Source organism: Passer domesticus, chromosome 7 (genome assembly GCF_036417665.1).
Source record: "Passer domesticus isolate bPasDom1 chromosome 7, bPasDom1.hap1, whole genome shotgun sequence".
NCBI classification, from domain to species: domain Eukaryota; kingdom Metazoa; phylum Chordata; class Aves; order Passeriformes; family Passeridae; genus Passer; species Passer domesticus.
In genome coordinates this window covers 51,024,814-51,043,741 of record NC_087480.1, presented here as the reverse complement: position 1 = coordinate 51,043,741, position 18,928 = coordinate 51,024,814, and the positions used below count along the sequence as shown (strand labels likewise).

The following is an 18,928-nucleotide window of genomic DNA, read 5'->3' as shown; positions in this document are numbered from 1 at the left end:
GGGGGATAAGAAGGCTGGTTTCCAAGCAACCTTACACAGCTGAGCTGCTAAAAATGGCTGAATTTTAGGGGAACATCTTGCTAGTCAGTGAACAAGAGGAATTGGGGGTCACACAGAAGACAAAGCCACATCTGGCAATGGGTGCCTTGGTGCAGCTGAAATGGATTCACACAGATACTTTTGCATTTTCTCATTCTTGGAATGAGCCAGGAAAATCTCCAGAGTAAACTAAACCAAAAAACCATCTGAATTCCTCAGATATACATTACTTCTTCCAGAATAATGTCTCCTACTGGTAGCCAGGAGCAAGGAGATCGAGTGGTGTGGTTCCAGGCACTGATGGAGTCCTTGGCTCATGTAGGAGGGCCAAGTGCTCCCAGAAACACCTGATAGCTCTCACTGAAACAGTGCAAAGCAACACTAGTCCAAATTAAGATCTGGTTTTCTCTGGAAGAATTTGCAGGGGAAATTGATTTAAAAACAACTCGGAGAAAGCTTGAGCTTTGAATTGTACATTTTATAAATGATCGTTCAATTAAATTTATGTAACTAAATTAAAACTAAGCTGATTGTTTTCTACTGGCTGTGCATGAATACTTCAAGAGCTAGAACACTTATAATCACTAAGTCCCTACAGCACTGAAAGGCAGGAGGGAAATATCCTTTAAAAAAATAATTAAACCACCATTTTTTTCTCCAAATCATTAATAACTATTTTTCTACTTTAGTCTCAGATCTGTGATATCCTGTATTATAAAAGGAATAGTATAAGTTTTTAGAATTACTTAGAAATACATTCTTCTGAAAAACAGAAATAAGTAAATAAATGAAGGAGATAGTACCTCTTATTGAGAATGCCTTGTGGAACAACCAGCCAAGATTTCATGTCTTAGCAATCTCTACAGCCGTGTCTGGAATAATGATTACACTACTCATGACTTGATTGGATAACGTAAAAGCAAAGTAACGTGGTTAGTTTCAGATATTTTAACCCATATTAAGACTTCAAGAATATATTTTGGGCCAGGCATTTTTGAATGCTGCAACTTTAAAGAGTATTCTCAATTTGCAGAACTTGCTGTCATGACTAGTGTCTGGTCTGATAAGGATTGTTTGCTGCTGGAATAATCTCAAGTGTGATAAAGGTTTTTAATGCTCACTGTGTTCATTTATACTTGCCATTCAATTTCTCAACTTTGCCAGAGAGACTGTCAATATAATGCCCACTTGTTTCTAGAGATCAGAAAGTTTTTATTTTTAACAATTGTATTTTTAATTAGAAACCCACCATTTGGCTTATTTCAAGTGCTTTCAGGCCAAAAGGGAGTACTGAAGAATTGGCATCAGTGAATCCTATCAAAGAGGTCCAGAAGAAAAGAACATCCAATTATTTTCTCATGAAAACAAGCCTTTCAGGACAACCTTAGCCAGCCTGAGGAATATTTAAAGTAATTAAAGGAAAAGTTAATACACACCATCAGGCAACTGAAGAAGGGATACACTGCTGTATAAGTGCTTAGACAACTTTAGAATTTGGGAAATGTGAAAATCAGGTCAACTTGAAGTAAAATCCTCAAAAATATATTTAGCCTCTAGTAATATTTGGAACAGGAGGTCACAGATTTCATAGAATGGTTTGGGTTGGGAGGGATGTGAAGAATCATTTGGTTCCAGCTTCCCTGCCATGGGTAGGAACACTTTCCACTAGACCCGGTTGCTCAGAGACTGACTCAACCTGGCCTTGAATGCTTCCAGAGATGAGACATCCACAGTTTCTGTGGACAACCTGTTCCACTGCCTCACCACCCTCACATCGACAGAACATGGAAACGCATTTTTGTGCCTTTCAGAGAGTTAGCAGTTCATAACTGAGAGATTTCTATGCCCTTGCAGTGTCATACTGCATTTACTGATTCAATTAGGTGCAAAGAAGAGATTGCCTTTTTTCTTGCCCCCCCGCCTCTCCCCCAGGTATCATTGACCTAGGAAAGGTAGATGTAAAAAAAAGGGAAAAAAAAAAAAAAAGAATAACCCAATCTTTGCTGCAAGTTCAGAATGTTTTATAATTAGAAATGTGACAGCTCACTTGAAAAATTCACAAGCAAAACCAAAATCAAGTGGAGGAAGAAAGCCCTGAAAGACACTTACTCATTCTAACAAGAGGAAACAGGCTCTCAATTAAAAGTTTTTGCCATGTAGTTACAATTTGTTTTACAGCTCGGTGAAGTTTCCTGTCCAAAGCACTGAAGAATCCAGGCTTTAGGAGAGCAGGAGGAAAGCTTTTAGTGAACTGATGCAAAACAGACTCCATTGGTACCAAGACTATAACAATATTTCCAGCTTGACTGATTAGCATAGCTTGAAACTTAAATATTCAAGAGACATAATGAAAAGTTCCTGAGAGTCTTTTCAATGCAGAGGCAGAACACAAATATTAATAAAACTGATGAGCAAAGTGAAAGCCTCATTTAACTAAAGCTCTGTGGATTAAACCAAAGACCATTTTCCTCAGTTTACTGTGTTTCCTCTCAGTTGTCACTTTGTTTTGACTCCCTTTCCCTTACTCTGAAGATTCAGTCCAAGCAATTTATTTAACCCTTTAGATACAATACTTTGGGTTAGCATAACAATACCACAGAGAGCAAACTGCACACCTTCATTAGCAGGAGAAATTTTCATTCAGACTTCTAAAGGTACCTTTCAAAATCAGATAAACATTAATTAAATTCTTCAAGTAGTCAGATTAGAAGGTCATATATTAATCATGTGCTTTCTTTTTACTTGAGAACATAAGGCACTTCTGGTGTAACAGCAGTTTTATTCAGCTATACTGTGCAGCATTAAACATTACAGGTCTTAGGAAAATGACCAAGAGTATCCAGAAGCCATTTGGGCTTTTAATGCTGAACATTTCTGTAGTGTCCATTTCTCTGATAGAAAGTGGTATCAATTTGAATTACAGATTCTGGTTATACAGGGAAACTGAATGAAACAGGAATATGGGATAGAAAAGAAAATGAGAGGATACTCAGAGAGTGGTTGTAAAACTCTGTTCTCTCAACACTCGTGTTTGTTAAAGGTGGAGTCCAATCTAGTTGAGGGATATCTGCAAAAAGGCAAAACGACTAAGCATCCAACGACATGAAAGAGCTGGAAAGGCAGGCCTAACTACAGAGAAAAGATGTTTAATAGAAATGTACTGAAGTCAGTGAACAATCTGTTCAGTTCACATTGCCATGGAAACTATCCTATTAAATGCTCTAAAAAAAAAAAAAAAACAGTTCTAGAAACAAAGTAATACAGTTTGCCTTACAAAATGTTTCCTGAATAAGCTCAAACCATGTGTATTTTGGTGCTTTGAAATAATTTGCAAACGCACAGAATTTTTTTCTCTTTCAAAATCACCATTGTACACTGTAATAAAGGCATGTGTTGGAAAGACTCCTGCTTTATTTTCCCCCATGCAAACCATGGCAAAATCGGCAAAAAATAACCAAGAGTTAACCTGCACTTTCTTCTGTTAAATGCCAGAGGCAGTTCTTTCCTTCTTCTTTCAGAGATGTTTTTTGAACTTATTTCTGGTGATACTTATATTAGGGGAGACTAAATTGCCAAGGTTAGTTGCAGTCTTTGCATTCCAATTCTTTCCAAATTTTGAACCCAAAGCTGCTGCCTGCAGCTCTGGTGGGCAGTACAGGGCATAAGGATTCAGTTAAAATGATGGTGAGCTCAAGTGAGTTACTGGAGATTTAAACAGCAGTGACAACATTATTCTTCAATTTATGCTGCATTTATGCCTCACTGAATAATACTGCAGTAAATTATGAAGTCCTTCTCTGTGGCTTCTGGAAGTGTCTGTAGTAAAAGCATTACAATTTACAGTATCTCACCATCATTGCTGTAGGCAGTAGCAGTAGGATACTGCACCTTCCTTCCTCACACCAGCTTGCCCTTCCCCTGGCAAAGTGAGGCTTTATGCTTTCATGAACAAAATATAACTTCACAGCTGAATTAATGAGTTCTACCTTTACAGTCCAAAGAACTTGCATAATTCTTGGGGAATATCAGGTATCCCACACAGTTGATGCAAATAGGATCCACAGCAGAACTTTTCCTCTTCTAACAAAAGCTGATAGAGAAATGTAAAGGTGTATTTTAAACCCATTCTGTGTCCTAGATTTAGAAGCTTTACTCAGGGCTGTGGATTGGTTCTGTTCACGTAGCCAGCATCCCTAAAGACAGCTACCAAAGCTCTTTCTTGAAAACATTTGTAGTAACAATTCCTATATTTTAAAACACTGCAGAAGGAAGTGCCTTTTTATTTCTTTTATATTTCTTAATCACTGTCAAAGTACATCCTGTATAGTTTTACATACACTTATAAAACTGCAGTGATTGTAAAGATGCTGTTTTATTCTATGGGATACAAAACAGCTCTTAAAATCACTTATTTGTATTGCATCAAAGCAGAAAAGTGGCTTCCCTGGGTACACTGGAAAATAAAAAATCCCCTATGTATTTTCAGATATGCCATATGTTTCCTATTTGTTTTTTTACTCCTTATGTGTCCCAGGATTGTGCAGTCAATGTTAGTAATTTTGGGCTTAAATACCAGTCATAAAGAGTGAAAAGTGGCCTGGTTTTAGAACTCCTTCACAGCAGTGCATCTCAAATCAGTGGACTGTTTCTTCAGATAGTTCAATTCCTTCTTAACACAGAAGTTCTTTAGAAATACTGCAGAAGCTGAAAGTTTCAGAACTGCCTAATAATAGATAAATAGATGTTGTAGTAAACCTTGAATAGGCTTCTGAAATGTTAAACAGAGAAAGCCTTTGAGAAGCAAAATTTCAGAGCAATTGTAAATTTTTATCTGAATAGCAGCAAATAATAAGATCTGAGGTCGCACACTGGGTTTGGGGTCTATTTGCAACACTCTATTTTTGTCCTTCTTCATGTCCATCTTTTTCTTTCTGAAAATTGAGACAGGCCTGCAGAAAAGTCTTTCTTAAGTTTAAAAAACCCTTTTAAAAAGTGCAAAATGCACATAAAAAAACCCCAAACCAAACCATTAACAACAAAAAAACCCAAACGACTGAATTTCACCTCTCAGAAGACAGTTCTCAGGGTAGAGAGGTTCTGCATGAAGTGCTGAGGTGTCTGAAGTGAGGGATCCATTCAGTAGGATTGTTGTCACCTGTCTAAAATAGGAGTTGAGCAGCACCAAGTTTGCAGTTCAAGTACACAGGGAGGCCTTCTGCTCCACTTCTCTGCTGCTGTGGTTTGATGTAAAAAAAAAATTGTCCCTGGGAGAATTTGTACCAAACAGCATAAATGCTCCACATAGAGAAGAATAATTTAAGGAGTGATGGTGATTTACAGAAAACAAGAATACCAAAGGAAAAATAGTGATAACTTCCAGAAAGAATTTTGTAGGCACTGGGAGCTTTCTATAAATACAGACCTAACTGAAAACTAACTGAATACTATATGTCAAAGAATTATTTTAAAGTCAGTGATAGATAGAAGCTATGTATAGATAATATAGTTACTGAATGTTTCTAATGTCTTTAAAACACAAATATATTTTAAAATCAAGCTCCAGTTCTTCTTCAAGTTACATATAATGCTGACCCTTCTAGTTCAGCCTTTTAAATCAAATTAATATTAAAATTGCAGATGAGGTGTTTGGTTTACCAGAACACTCTTACAGTGCTGTGAGGATGCAAACTGCTGCTACCCTCCTGGGAGGGGTGTTCTGGTTGCACACCTTGTTGCCCTTAAGAGGTAATTTCTATGAAATTTTTTCCAGTGTCTGGAAATCAATGTGAAACTAAATTGACTTTCATGGTTAGTAATCATGTGCATTTTTGTCATTATAAATATGTACAAAAGTTAACAAAAACCAACCCACCCCCACCCCCCAAACTATAGCACACAGATTGTTGCTTTTTCCTCTCTAAACTATCCACAGATATTCTTCTTGATGTTCTTGAAGAACATGAATGCAAAATCTGAAAAAAACAAACCAAATTTAAAAGCTAGATAATTTGATCTTGGCTTGTGACTGTTGAAAATGGGTCAATCTCTAACTAATAGGTAAAAATTTTTATATTATTAATTTTATAACTGATATAAAGTTTTCTTTTAAAAGAATAATCACAGAATCACAGAATGGGGAAGGTGGGAAGAGGGACTGCAGTGGGTCATCTGGTCCAACCTCCCTGCTCAGGAAGGGTCATCCCACAGCCCATGGCACAGGATGGCCCCTGAATATCTGCAGTGAGGGAGACTGCAGAACCTCACTGGGCAATCTGTGCCAGTGCTTGGTCACCTGCACTGTCAAGTTCTTCCTCTTGTGGAGGTGGAATTTCTGTGCATCAGTTTCTGCCTGTTGCCTCTTGCCCACTGCTCAGCAGCACTGAGCCTGGTCCATGCTCTGACACCCCCCTTCAGATACTGACTGACTGATTAGATCCTGTCTCAGTCTTCTCAAGGCTGACCATGCCCAGCTCCCTCAGCCTGCCCTCACAAGAGATAATGGCACAGAATTTTGTCTTTGCTGGAAGCCCGGAATTAAATGGGAATCACAGTGATCTCATCTGTCAGAATTTTGTAGATGCTATTATGAACGCTGATATTTTTGCAGTTGTATGCATTCTGAACAAAAATCACCTTGAAAAACATTAGCTCTGTACCCTCATCTTAATTTCTTTAGTCCTTTTTAACACTGATAACTTCACTCTGCTGAGGAGTATGAAGTATATAAGAAAATCTGATTTTCGATGGAGAAAAAAAAAATCCTTGAAGTGTGAGGGTATTCCTACTGTGTCTTACCTTATTTATTAGTTCTGGAGCAGAGGGGGTCAAAGCACAGCCACCTCTGCTTTACAGAGGCATACTTTAACACTCAGCTTGCAGAAAGCAGCTCAGGCTCAAAAATTGATTTGAAGTATAAATCAAATTTAATAGTATGGCTCATAAAATCCATTCCCAGGGAGCACTGCCCTTGCATAAAACCAGCAAAAAAACATGTAATTTTTATTCGTTTAAATAATTTGTGTCTGAAACATTCCTTGGAATATTTACATTCTCAAATTCAAGCTTGAAAATTGAGCATAATTTTAAGGAGCAGTCACGCTGTATTTTTAATTCAGTCTCATTCTACTACCTCTTTTCTCCTCTGTCTGTGATTATTTATCATCCTTGGTAAATTTGGAGAAGAAACTCTGGTTATATCTGTTAGAAATCTGAATAAAATGTATCAGGCACTTCTCACCACTCTTTAGAAGCATTCAAACAACACTGAGGTGATAAGGGAGAAGTCTACTCCATATAAAACAAAACAAAACAAAACAAAAACAAAAACAAAAACAAAAACACAACAAAACAAAACAAAAAAAAACAAAAAAAAAAAAAAAAAAAAAAAAAAAAAAAAAAAAAAAAAAAAAACAACCCGACTAAAACAGTCATGGACTGGAGCAGAGGTTATTAATGGGTAACAGGAAAGCTTTCCCATTTCATCAGGTAACTGACATTCACAACAGCTGTCACTCAGTCCTAATGAAGAAAATGTCCCTTCATTAGATTAAAAAATTAAATCTATTTTATTGCTATGTCTTAAGAGTACTGATTCATTAGCAGCAAAATTGAAACTTCTGAAGAATTCTGTATCATTCCATTATTATTTGTTGAGACTTACTGTCATTGTTTGTTACTACAGAAATTAGGTGGGTTGGAGCTAGATGATCTTCCAACCCAAATCATTCTGTGACTCTGTGGACTTACCTCCCAACCTAGCAATGACAGTAACTGAAAAGTCATTAACCAATGAAGTATCTACTACCAGTCAGATATTTACTAATTACAACTCAAGTGACAAATAAAATGGCAGTCAAAAGCCTGTGTTTTTCAACTCTAAAGACAAATGTCAAATAAGCGATTCTTTACAGGTAGCAAACTTCTCTATTTAGCGATTCTTTTAACATACTGTTGATATTGTTTAAGTAGTTACACAGCTGTGCTCCACTAATGGGTATGTTTCCAGATAATATTTAGAGATATAACTTGACTGTAAAGGCATTTGAAATTACAGACTACCCATCTTTCTTTGGAGTTCATTACAAGATGTAATCTTTCCCACTTTGCTTTCAAGTACATGGAAACAGCTATACTGAGAATAAAGAAACTGCTGCTAAATCACTGTATTGCTAATGGCAGTGTGGTGTCAAATACCATTTGCTATCTAACTGGAGGGACTTTGCCTTATGTGATCACTTGCTAAACCCCACAGTTATTTCCCAAAGCACTCTGGTAAGGAGGCAGAGCAGTGTGTTCAGCCTGATACAGGCCAAGCCATTCACAGTTTAGAGACCTACTTGCTAGAAGGACTCAATAAGAAATGGATACTGTCAAATGCATTAAACAGGGTGCCAGACTGTCACTCTTTGCAAGGGACCTCAAACCAAATGGCACATCCAGCTCCTCACCCAGATCAGCACAAAAACTAGTTGGATTCAGTTTCTGCAATCGTAGGAGAGAACAACAGCAAAACTTGAAAGAAGTAATGCTGCTTTCAATTCTTTAATTTGATTGTAAGCTTGGAATTCTGATTTTGGTTTTTGAAGGAATTTTTCTCTAAACATAGTGCCTAAAAGTATTTTGATATGTAAACTTTCAAAGGCATTATAAGAAGCAGAATCTAAAATGAAACTTTTTGTATGCAATATATGCTTTGCAGGGTCAATTATTTTATTGCGTTATTACATCCAAAAATAACGGACATAGGGTTAATATTGTCACTTGAAATGTAGGAAAGAGAATAATCTCTCATTTGAAAATGACACCTTTCTTTTTGTAAGATGGCAGTTCTTCTGCTGCAGTGTAATAGGCTGAGAATTACTGTGAATCAAAAAATGAAATCATTTGTGTAACCAATGTAATGGTACTTCAGCCTAATGAAGAGTACTTTATTTTCAGTGATGATGGGAACACAAGGAGAAACCTGCAAGGGTAGAGCATGAGCCCTGCAAATTACACTGGGCAGCAGTTTACCCATTCCAGTCACCTTGCAGTTCATGTCACTTCACCTCCTCCTGCAGCTTTACACATTTAAAGGTGGCTATTTCTGAGAGCTGTGCTGCCAGGAGCTATGGCTTGATAGCCATATGCTACTGAGATGACTCACATAACGTGTTTCATGCTGATGTTAGGCACTGATGGTGTAATACTGTCACATGAGGATGTGTTACTGTCAATGCTATTATTGATATTGTACAGACCAGGCTAGAGCATTGTTGGTGTGGGTATATTGACACCTCATAACCTAGACTATGTCCAGCATATATATAATTCTCACTTTTCAGAACAATAAAGAATTCCCATTCTGACAGTTTTGCTGGCCAGAATTTGTAATTTCTCATTGATTGTAATATACAGTAAGTGACAAAATAATTTTAAGTGGCTAAATCTCAGGAGAAAAAACATGCTACATCCCCCATTTCCCTGGTGTAGCCTCTCCTTGTAGTTCAACAGCCTTTATAACAACTGGTAGCTTGTGTTACATTCAGAAGGTAAACATATTTGAGATCAAAGACCAATACCATCTTTATGTTATAGCTCACTTTTAGAAGTTTCTCCAATATTGCTTTCTCACTATTAACAGCTGATCATACCATAGTGACTTCACAAGAAATTCAGGATTTGTTGTTTATATATAATGTGGGAATTGTGCATTTGGACACTGAAGAGCCATTCCTCACAAAACCAGTGTTACAGCAGAGAATGGCCTGGGTTGGAAGGGACCTTAAAGATCATTTTGCTCCAAATCCCCAGCAGGGTTGTACTAGACCAGGTTGCTCAAAGTCCCATCCAGCCTGGCCTTGAACATTTCCAGAGATGGGCCATCTATAACATCTCTGGAAAACATGTTCCAATGCCTCTCTATCCTAACAGTGAAGGATTTCTTCCCAAGATCTCATCTAAACCTACTGTCTTAGTTTAAAGCCATTCCCCCTTGTCATTCTATCTCCTTGGAAACAGTCCCTCTCCTGCCCTCCTGCAGGCCCCTTTCAGGTCCTGGGAGGCTGCTGTAAGGTCTCTGCAGAGACGTTTCCAGGCTGAACAACCCCAACTCTCTCAGCCTGTCTTCCTAGGAGAGGTGTTCCAGCCCTCTGAGCATCTCTTTGTGACTTCTCTGGACTCCTTCCAGCAGGTCCCTGCCTTGTGCTGGGGTCCCAGAGCTGGTGCAGAGCTCCAGGTGGGGTCTCACGAGGGCAGGGCAGAGAGGTGGAATCTGCTCCCTCAGCCTGCTGCCCACGCTGCCTTTGATGCAGCCCCGGACACAGATGGCTTTCTGGGCTGCAGATGCACATTGTGGGATCATGTGGAGCTTCTCATCCACCAACAACCCCAAGTCCTTTTTCCCAGGACTGCACTGGATCCATTCTCCACCCAGCCTGTAACTGTGCTTGGGATTGCCCTGACTCAGGAGCAGTACCTTGTACAGGCCCTGAACTTCGTTAGGATCGCGTGGCCCCACCTCTCAAGCACGTCCAGGTCCCTCTGGATGCCATCCCTTCCCTCAAGCACAGCTTGGTGTCATTGGCAGACACTTGGTCCCACTGTCCATGTCACAACAAAGATGTTAAACAACATTCCCAGCCCTGAGGAACTCCACTCATTATATGGGATAGTGAATCATCTCAAGATATCTTGGGTTCTCTGTGCTCGTGTTCTAGCAACTGCAGCAGCACTAACAGCATTTCTGTGACACTGTAAACCATATCTCAACATTGGCTAAAACTGAGAGTTTAGAGAAATACATATTAAGATATACAGATAAGCAGATATAAGAATAAATGCAGAATATCCATTTCAATTTGTCAATTGCTTTTAATTAACAGGAGGAGGATCAGTCAAGCTTTTCTGGTTATGAGAGCACAGGAGGTGAGTTTCTTTTTCAGTGTCAATTGCCATTTGATTTTGAAACATTTGATTTCCTGTTATTTAAATAGTTACTTAGAAAGTAAAGTGAATTCAGGTGATTTATATTGTGAACTTTATGCCTCAAGGGATTTTTATCATGTGAATTATTTTGAATGAAATTTAAAGTCTGTAAAAAATGTTTCTATACTCTTTTGGCCAATGGATCCAAAATTATTACAAAATACTACTGTTAATCAGCATCAAATCTCATAGGTGTTTTCAGAAATTGGCAGTTATGAAAGTCTCCTTGGAAAGGTTCTAAGAGTCTAAGAGGAATGAAATGATGAAGCAAAACTTTTCCTGGCTAATGATTATTTTGTAATAAGAGATCTACACACCACAAAATAAACCCCAAAAATTGCATGAGGCGTCTTGTATGTGATTAACAAAATCACATATGTCTTGTAAGTGATTAACTCAAAGACGTAATAAAATTTCAGCAGACTCACATGGTGCAAGATCACCTTCTGCACTGTATAATCAGTGCAATGGCTGGGACTCAGACCAGAAGGAATTGCTTTTTCAAAAGATACACTTTCAGTTAAAGACAAAGCTGTAATACATACCATAGTTTTGGTGAGTGTATTGCCTGGATTTCAGCTAAGATGGTTATTATTTGGCTGAATTTGAGGCTCAGAGGAATCCAGAACTACATTTCAGGGAGTATAAAATATAAATGGGAGTGGACATAATTCTATAGCAATTATAATGTAATAATATGGTCAGTAGAAACTGCAGTGGCTGAGGAGGCATTGCATCACAATATAACATCGAGATGAATCTGCTTCTCTCTTCTTTCCTTTCTTTTTTTAAAGAACTGATATGTATTGCAAGGTCTATTTTCAGGCAAAATGTCTTTGAGAGATTAATAGGCTTGTGGATAATAGCTCCTTTTGGAATGGAGAAAGTAGATCTATTTTTTATAGCAGAAAGTAAATCTAGTAAAATCAGATCCCCTTGCAGGAGTGTTACACAGTTTGGTGTGGTAAGTAGCTGGCATTAAAATTAATAGCTCTTGCCACTAAAGAATTTTTATTTTCATTTTAGATTTTTCAGAAGATCTAAGGAAATCAAACATCATTTTTGTTTTTGGTAAGTAGAATTCCTAATTTAACTGCTACATTTGAATATTCCCATGCTGTTTAGCTTTGATTGCGTGATTTATTTATTTATTTAGCAAAATAGATTGGCTGAGAATATTTATTCTACAATGTTGATTTATTCTTTTGAAAGAGAGTTAGGATTTAATGAGATGTCTTTGATTGTGAACATGTTCAAAATAACCTTAGTTCTTTCGCAGTTACAGTTGAGTTGTGTGACCTCCCACACCAAAGCTGCCTCACCAGCACTAATTAAAATTTTACTAAATTGGATTGTAACTCAGAAGTTTAAGATTTGGCTGAAATATACGTGGTCTCTTCCCTTCTTTATTTGTGAGGCAACTTCTGTTAAATACAGGTTTCCATTCTGCATGGGTTCAGCATTGTGTTCAAAGCCAACAGACTGCTCACCAGGCATGATCCTTAGCACTGAAGCTCTGCAGGTTCAGGGTTTACTTTATGTTGCTTTTGGAAATCCACAGAGTAAAAGCACCACGTTAATGCCCTTTATCACATGAACGTGAGTAATATAATTAGCATAAACTTGGAGCAGTCTTTTAAAACAAATTATAACCAGAAGATTGATCTTAAAGCTTGGTACTAATTACTTGGAAAGAATAATTGCTTTTGTATTGAGCAGTTTTTAGAACTGCTTTACAATCCAGAGCAGGAACACACATTTCCAAGGACCTAAGGATAGATACCAGAACATGGGGGATTTTACATAAAACTAAATCAATTTGTGCATTGTTCTTCCTGGGGAAAAAGAAAAGCAAAAAAGAACTTCCAAAATTAATAATAAGCGAATGGAAATTTCATTCAGAACTCAAGAAGCATCAAAAAACATTCCAATACCTGCAGGTTGAGGGAGATGATGCTTCCTCCCTGTTCAGCACTGCTATGGATGCATCTGGAGCACTGTGTCCAGTCTGGGCTCCCACTACAAGAAAGAATATGATTTACTGGAGTGAGTGTGGTGCAGGAACACAAAGATGTTTGATGAATAGGAGCATCTGTGATTTGAGGAGAGGCTGAGAGAACTCGGACTATTCAGCCTGGAGAAGAGAAGGCTCCAGAGGATTTTGCCATTAAGTATAAATAATTACCTGATGGGAGGGAATGAAGATGGGGGAGCTGGAATCTTCTCAGTTGTGCCCAGCGACAGGACAAGAGAAAATGGATTCAATTTCACCTGAACACAAAACCCACTTTTTTACTATGAGGGTAGTCAAACACTGGAACAAGTTGCCCAGAGACTGTAAAGTCTCCAAGCTCAGAGATATTCAAACCCCAACCTGACAGAGTTCAGATCAACCTGCTGTAGCTGATCCTGGCGTAACAGTTGTTTGACTAAATGATTCCAAGAAGTTCCTTGCAACCTAAAAGATTCTATTAAAAGAGTGTTCTCATGTTGCAATTTTATCTCATGCTCTCTTATGCCAAATACAAGTTGACTCAATTTATTTCAACTCAATTTTTATGTGTTTGAAAAAGTAAAATGAGGATACTGAAGAGTTCACTGGAGACTTTTCTTAAGGGAGGGGTGCATAAAACCTAATTTTCAGTCTTCAAGCAAACTGTAATCTATGCTTACTGAAATACACCTTCCTGCTAGTCTCTACAGTGAAAATTTTTAATTCTCTGTCTCACATATCTTATAGAAAAAAAAAAAAAGGGTTTGTACAAACAAATTTTTAAGAAAAAAAGAGAGAACACACTCAAGGAATTTGCCTCTGAAATTGTCCATGGCAAAGCATCTTCTTCATTCGCCTCTGGGAATCCTTTTAGTTTACAAGGAGTGATTTTAAATTTTCATCTATAATTTTTTATAAGACATCCAGTAGCCATCTCGCAGATTAAAATTGAAATGACACCTCTTTCCTAGTTTTTCCCCACTCTGATTTTCTAGTAATTACTTTCTGGGAGCAGAGATAAATTGTACATTAATCAAAACTCAGTTTTCTTTGTTAAAAAGGTTATTGTGAAAAGTTTTACTAAGTCCAAACATGGAATAATTTTCAAAAAATTATCTAGAATGATTTATACTTTTTCCCAAAATAATTCCATCTCCACCCCCCATCCTTGCACCCCTGAAAAAGTTTCTTAAAGTTTTATGAGAGGAGTGAGAGGTTTTTTTAGGCTTGTTGGGGGTTTTTGAACAAAATGAGACCCCCATGGTTGCTCATTTGTCTGCAAAAACTTGACTTTATTCCACACATAGGTGGATATGAGGAAATAATTTTCCATGAGGAAATAATAAGATGCTTATAAAGGTGTTTTAAAGCTAGAATTTTAAAGATGTACATTTGAAGAAGTTTACAAACGAATCAAAATAAATGCACCATCTGCCATACCTGACAAACAGAGATACTGTTTATGACAAAAGGGAAAGAAACAGGCAGTTCCCTCTCCCACTAATTACTCTTGAAAATTTTCCAAAAAGGGAAAGAAACAGAAATAATCTAATTAGCAAAAGTTTACATTAGAGCTAATGTAGGAATTAATTGGAATAACAGTCAGGTTGGATTAATTAAGCAACAATGTCAATGTTCTATCCATATTGTAAAGCAGAGAAAGAGTACCAGCAAGTAAAAAATATAGGAGATAACAGCAGGATAATAAAAGAGGCAAAACAAAGATACATTTGGACAGTAAATAAAATTCAAGAGAAAAAAATATGAAGATGCACAAAGATAAAATTGGGTGATGCTCTAACAAATATTCAAAACTTAGGTAATTATTGCCAGTCATTAAAAGCACAAACAAAACACCTAAACAAAAAAAAAAAAAAAAAAAAAAAAAAAAAAAAAAAAAACCCTATGTCATCAATTTTAACCGCAATGAATGATGAACGATCTTCTAATTGTTAACTACTGCAACATTCCATATTGCATCCACAGAACTGTCATACAAAACACAGTTTCTGGGAGCATTACCCCGCCCTGGCCTCTGCAGAAGCTTCTCAAAACATTTGGTTTCGGTTGAGGCTGAAAGTAAAACCGGAGGTTTCAGGAATCTTTCTGTGCTTTGGATCAGAAACAAACTCCCTGCTGACTTGTAAATGAGGTGTTTAAAGCTTAGCTAATGTAACCACTCTCCTCTACAGAATCTTTGTTATATTCTTGCTGATGATCCAAAGCTGGTAATTGCTTAGCTCAAAGTAGGAAAGACCAGCTTTTTAGCTAACACTGAAGATATTCTCACCACTTACACCTAGAAACAGACATTATCAACTGCAGACAGGAGCTTCTTGCACACACACCAAAATTCAATGAGTAAATATATCACAAAACTCAAACTCTTTATTTGTCCCAGGTATGTCAGACCTTGAATGGCATAACCTAATTCAATTTATCATGAATTTAGGCCTGCTTTGAGCATAAGGTTTAACCAGATGAGGTCCCTTCCAATGTAAATTATGCTGCAATACCTGTATTGGAGCCCTTCTGCAATCAGAAAAGCATACAGTACAGAATGAGCAGTACTGATAATTAAACCCCCAGTCAGTCCAAGCTAACTGTGGATGCTGTGCAAGGCTGATTTCCTTGACTTCCTGTGAAATAAACTTCACATTTGCTTTAAGAAGAATGAAAACTCAGTGATGTCCCAAGATATTGCATCACTCTGCCAAGATGCACAATGCATTGTTTCCTAATGAAAATAATTTCTCAGAAAAAAAGAAATACAAAGAAAGTGTTGAGGGCTTTTGTTGTTGTTGTTGTTGCTAAATAATAATACAATTACTGTATGGTTTCACTTAGACTAAAATAATTGGTGAACAGCAGATGAGGTGCTATTGAGAAGCCTTCAAATGTCATATTCTGAAGTTAAGGCTTATTTTTACTTGTCTGTATAATCCAAGTAGCATTGGTAAAATTGCCAAACTGATCAAGTCATCTAAAATTTTTGCTTGAATTTAGGGACAGGCTGACTGGAGTTATTTTGGTTTCAATTCAGACTTCTGAGGCTCCCTTGTGCAGCTAGGTTTCCCCTGCAGGCATTTCTCCCTGATACAAGGATGATGCTCATTATGATAACAAGGTCTTGAAATTGAAACATTTTAAAATAAATAGTGGGACTGTCTTGTAAATCCTACTGCTGGCATTTTATAGAAATGCTCATGATATTTTGGTATATGATAAACTTGTAAGATTTAAAATAGAGGCATCTAGGTCTGTCTGCATGACACTTTTGCTCTACCAGTATTTCTGGCAGCAAAGCTGGTCCATGCACTGCTCATGCTGCTTGTTCCTGGCCCTGCTCACTCGCAGCAGCAGTCCCAGCTCCCTCTGTCACCATGAATTCATCTGCTGGTGGCGTTGTGCTCTAGGTCAGAGCTGTACATTTCAGTCACATGGCCAAGCTCCTCGGCCTTCCCACTCTGGGGGACGTTGGGGCAGGAGGGAGGGGAGCTGAGACCTTTGATCCAGGGCTGACTGCAGCTGACCACCCAGAAGTGCTCCTTGGGCAGCTGGTTGTTACCACACTCACTGAGACTCTTTTTCTCTCCTTGAAGGACTCTCTGTGAAGCATTTCTGCAGTCAATAATTAAATGGGGGAAAGTAACCACCTAAGTCAGCAGTGCTGCCAGAAAGTTATTTACCAGAAGATCCCCTCTCACAGGCTGATGAATCAACATAATGGAAGGGAATACTGCTCTAAGGGATTGCACAGACCTTTTAATCTGGCCTTGTCTGCAGAAAAGCAATATAGAGAACTGCTTTTAATTTCTGTGCTAGTACTCTGGTTCCACATCTTGCTGACCATTTGTATCAAAAAGCACAAAGGGACACTCAAAGAGTTCTGTTTCCAAGAAAAACCTCACTGATTAATACAATGTTCTTCATTTCTTTACCTGCAATTTTCGAATTTTTATTAAGTTACCAAATGAGCTTTAAAGCAAGGTCCACTGCACTGAGCAATACAAGGAAAATACAAAAGCATGCTAATATTGAAGAACTGCTGGTAATTCTATATTGTCCTTATCACACTCCTAATTCCTCTGGCTGTTTTCTAAGCTTTAGCTTTTTCTCTTCATGTCATATATAGAAATTGGAAGACAACATGATTAATCTGAACAAGTTATCAGGAACCTACACTTTTTTTCCCCCCAAGTATACGTAGGCAGATCACAAGATGACAGCATACAGAAAAAATAACAGTGTTCACAGAGAATCTTACGCCTTCACAACAAGAGTGGGGATATATTTTTTTACTAACAATTGAGCCATTGGGAAAACTTGATTACCTTTTTCAATGCCCCAAGTATTTTCCATATGAAAGACAGTGTAACAAGTTGCAGTGAATTCTTAGCAGAAAAAATCTTTTTGCTAGCCTTTGTCATGTTTCATATGCAGCTGTTATTCCAGATAAACTTTCTTTAGAAAAATGAACAGATTTAAGAAAAATATCCACTAATAGAACAGGTACACTTTTGGTAATACTACAAATTAATTGTGAGCTTCATAGCTGCAGGATTAATTTGCTGTTAAAGCTGCTTATGTAGCAGTCTTTTAAGTGTACAATCTGAGCAAGAAGGCAACACCTAATTAGTAAGAAAATGCACTTTCACATCTTTTCCCACCTGAATAGCTCTATTGCAGTCACATTAAAGAACTTCAGAGGGAGACAAAGTAATATTTTCATTTCAGATACGTAAATTAATACTGGTGTAAAGGCCAAGTTGTGCTCAGCCCTCAATGCTGAACTTCCTGGGGAATTCAGTCTCTTCTCAGATCATGCCAAACAAGAACTGTGGTCTCATTCATGGATAAGAAAGCACAAGACTTGATAAAGTGGGCTGTATGCATTTGTCAAGCAGTGGGATGCTCTGCTACTCATCAGATGAATCTAAATTAATACCAGTGGCCATAAAAACTACCATTTTTAGGACATAACTTAATCAAATATGTTTTTTACTCTTTAAAGAGCTCAGCATGTTAATCTTTCCTTTGTTTGAACTCTTCTGTTAAAAAATGGTCTTTTTAATTAATGTTTTGGAGGAACACTCATGGTATATGCCCTGCATATTGTGCCACTCTGACAGTGTTCTCTTTACACAAAGGTATTAGAAACATATCAAATTTCCTGAATATTTACCTGCTAAAAACCAGAAAACATCCTTGTATTGTTATTTCTAAAAAGAGATCTAGTTAATTTTGTATATGAGGAGAAATTATGAAATTTCTCTTTGGGCTCTGCATTCAGAAGAGAAACAGCTATATAAGAAAAAGAACACAATGATCTTTATAGCTGGGGTTTTTTAATACTGCATATATACACCAAATAGGATTAAATTACTGCACTGTTAGCATATTCAGGGGATAAAATGTGTAAACAAACGTATTGATCTAAAAAAGCCCAAAACAGGCCAGAAATACTATTAATTGCCACTCTAATATTTAAGGGATTCATTACTAGTAATATGCCTGTAATTTTGTTGCATCAGTTTCTTTATAGCCACTCCTATTTTTTCCTTGCTTTCTTTCAGCTAGTGTTTTTAAAAAACAATAATGTTCTTCATATTATGGCAATAGGAAAACAACATGCAATCCACACTGGCCAGAAGATAAGCCTGCAACAAAGATAGTTCTGGAAAAATTGTAGCACAGGTGTGACTCTCACACCACAGGCTGGGTATTCTCCTTGTGAAGCTGAAGTAAAGCACTGCACGTCGCAGAACACAAACCCCTTCCTTTGATGCTACTCCTTTATAACCCGATTTTAATCTCAGCTACAGTACTGCAATTTGCCTGAAAATTATATGCTTGGAGTAATTATTTCTTACATTGAAAGCAAAAGTTAGAAGAAAGTTCAAGTGAGGCAAGAGACGGTGCTAAATTTGC

The 18,928-nt window shown here is 37.5% G+C and overlaps 1 protein-coding gene across 1 annotated transcript in view; it reads left to right on the top strand.

Moving 5' to 3' along the window:
- The window catches only part of AK5 (adenylate kinase 5), an 82,921-nt gene that overhangs the window by 48,366 nt on the left and 15,627 nt on the right, over positions 1-18,928 (top strand). The window contains exons 9-10 of the mRNA XM_064428580.1: positions 10,902-10,944; positions 12,031-12,075. Of these exons, the coding sequence (XP_064284650.1) occupies positions 10,902-10,944; positions 12,031-12,075 (88 nt within the window). The remainder of the gene's footprint in view (positions 1-10,901; positions 10,945-12,030; positions 12,076-18,928) is intronic.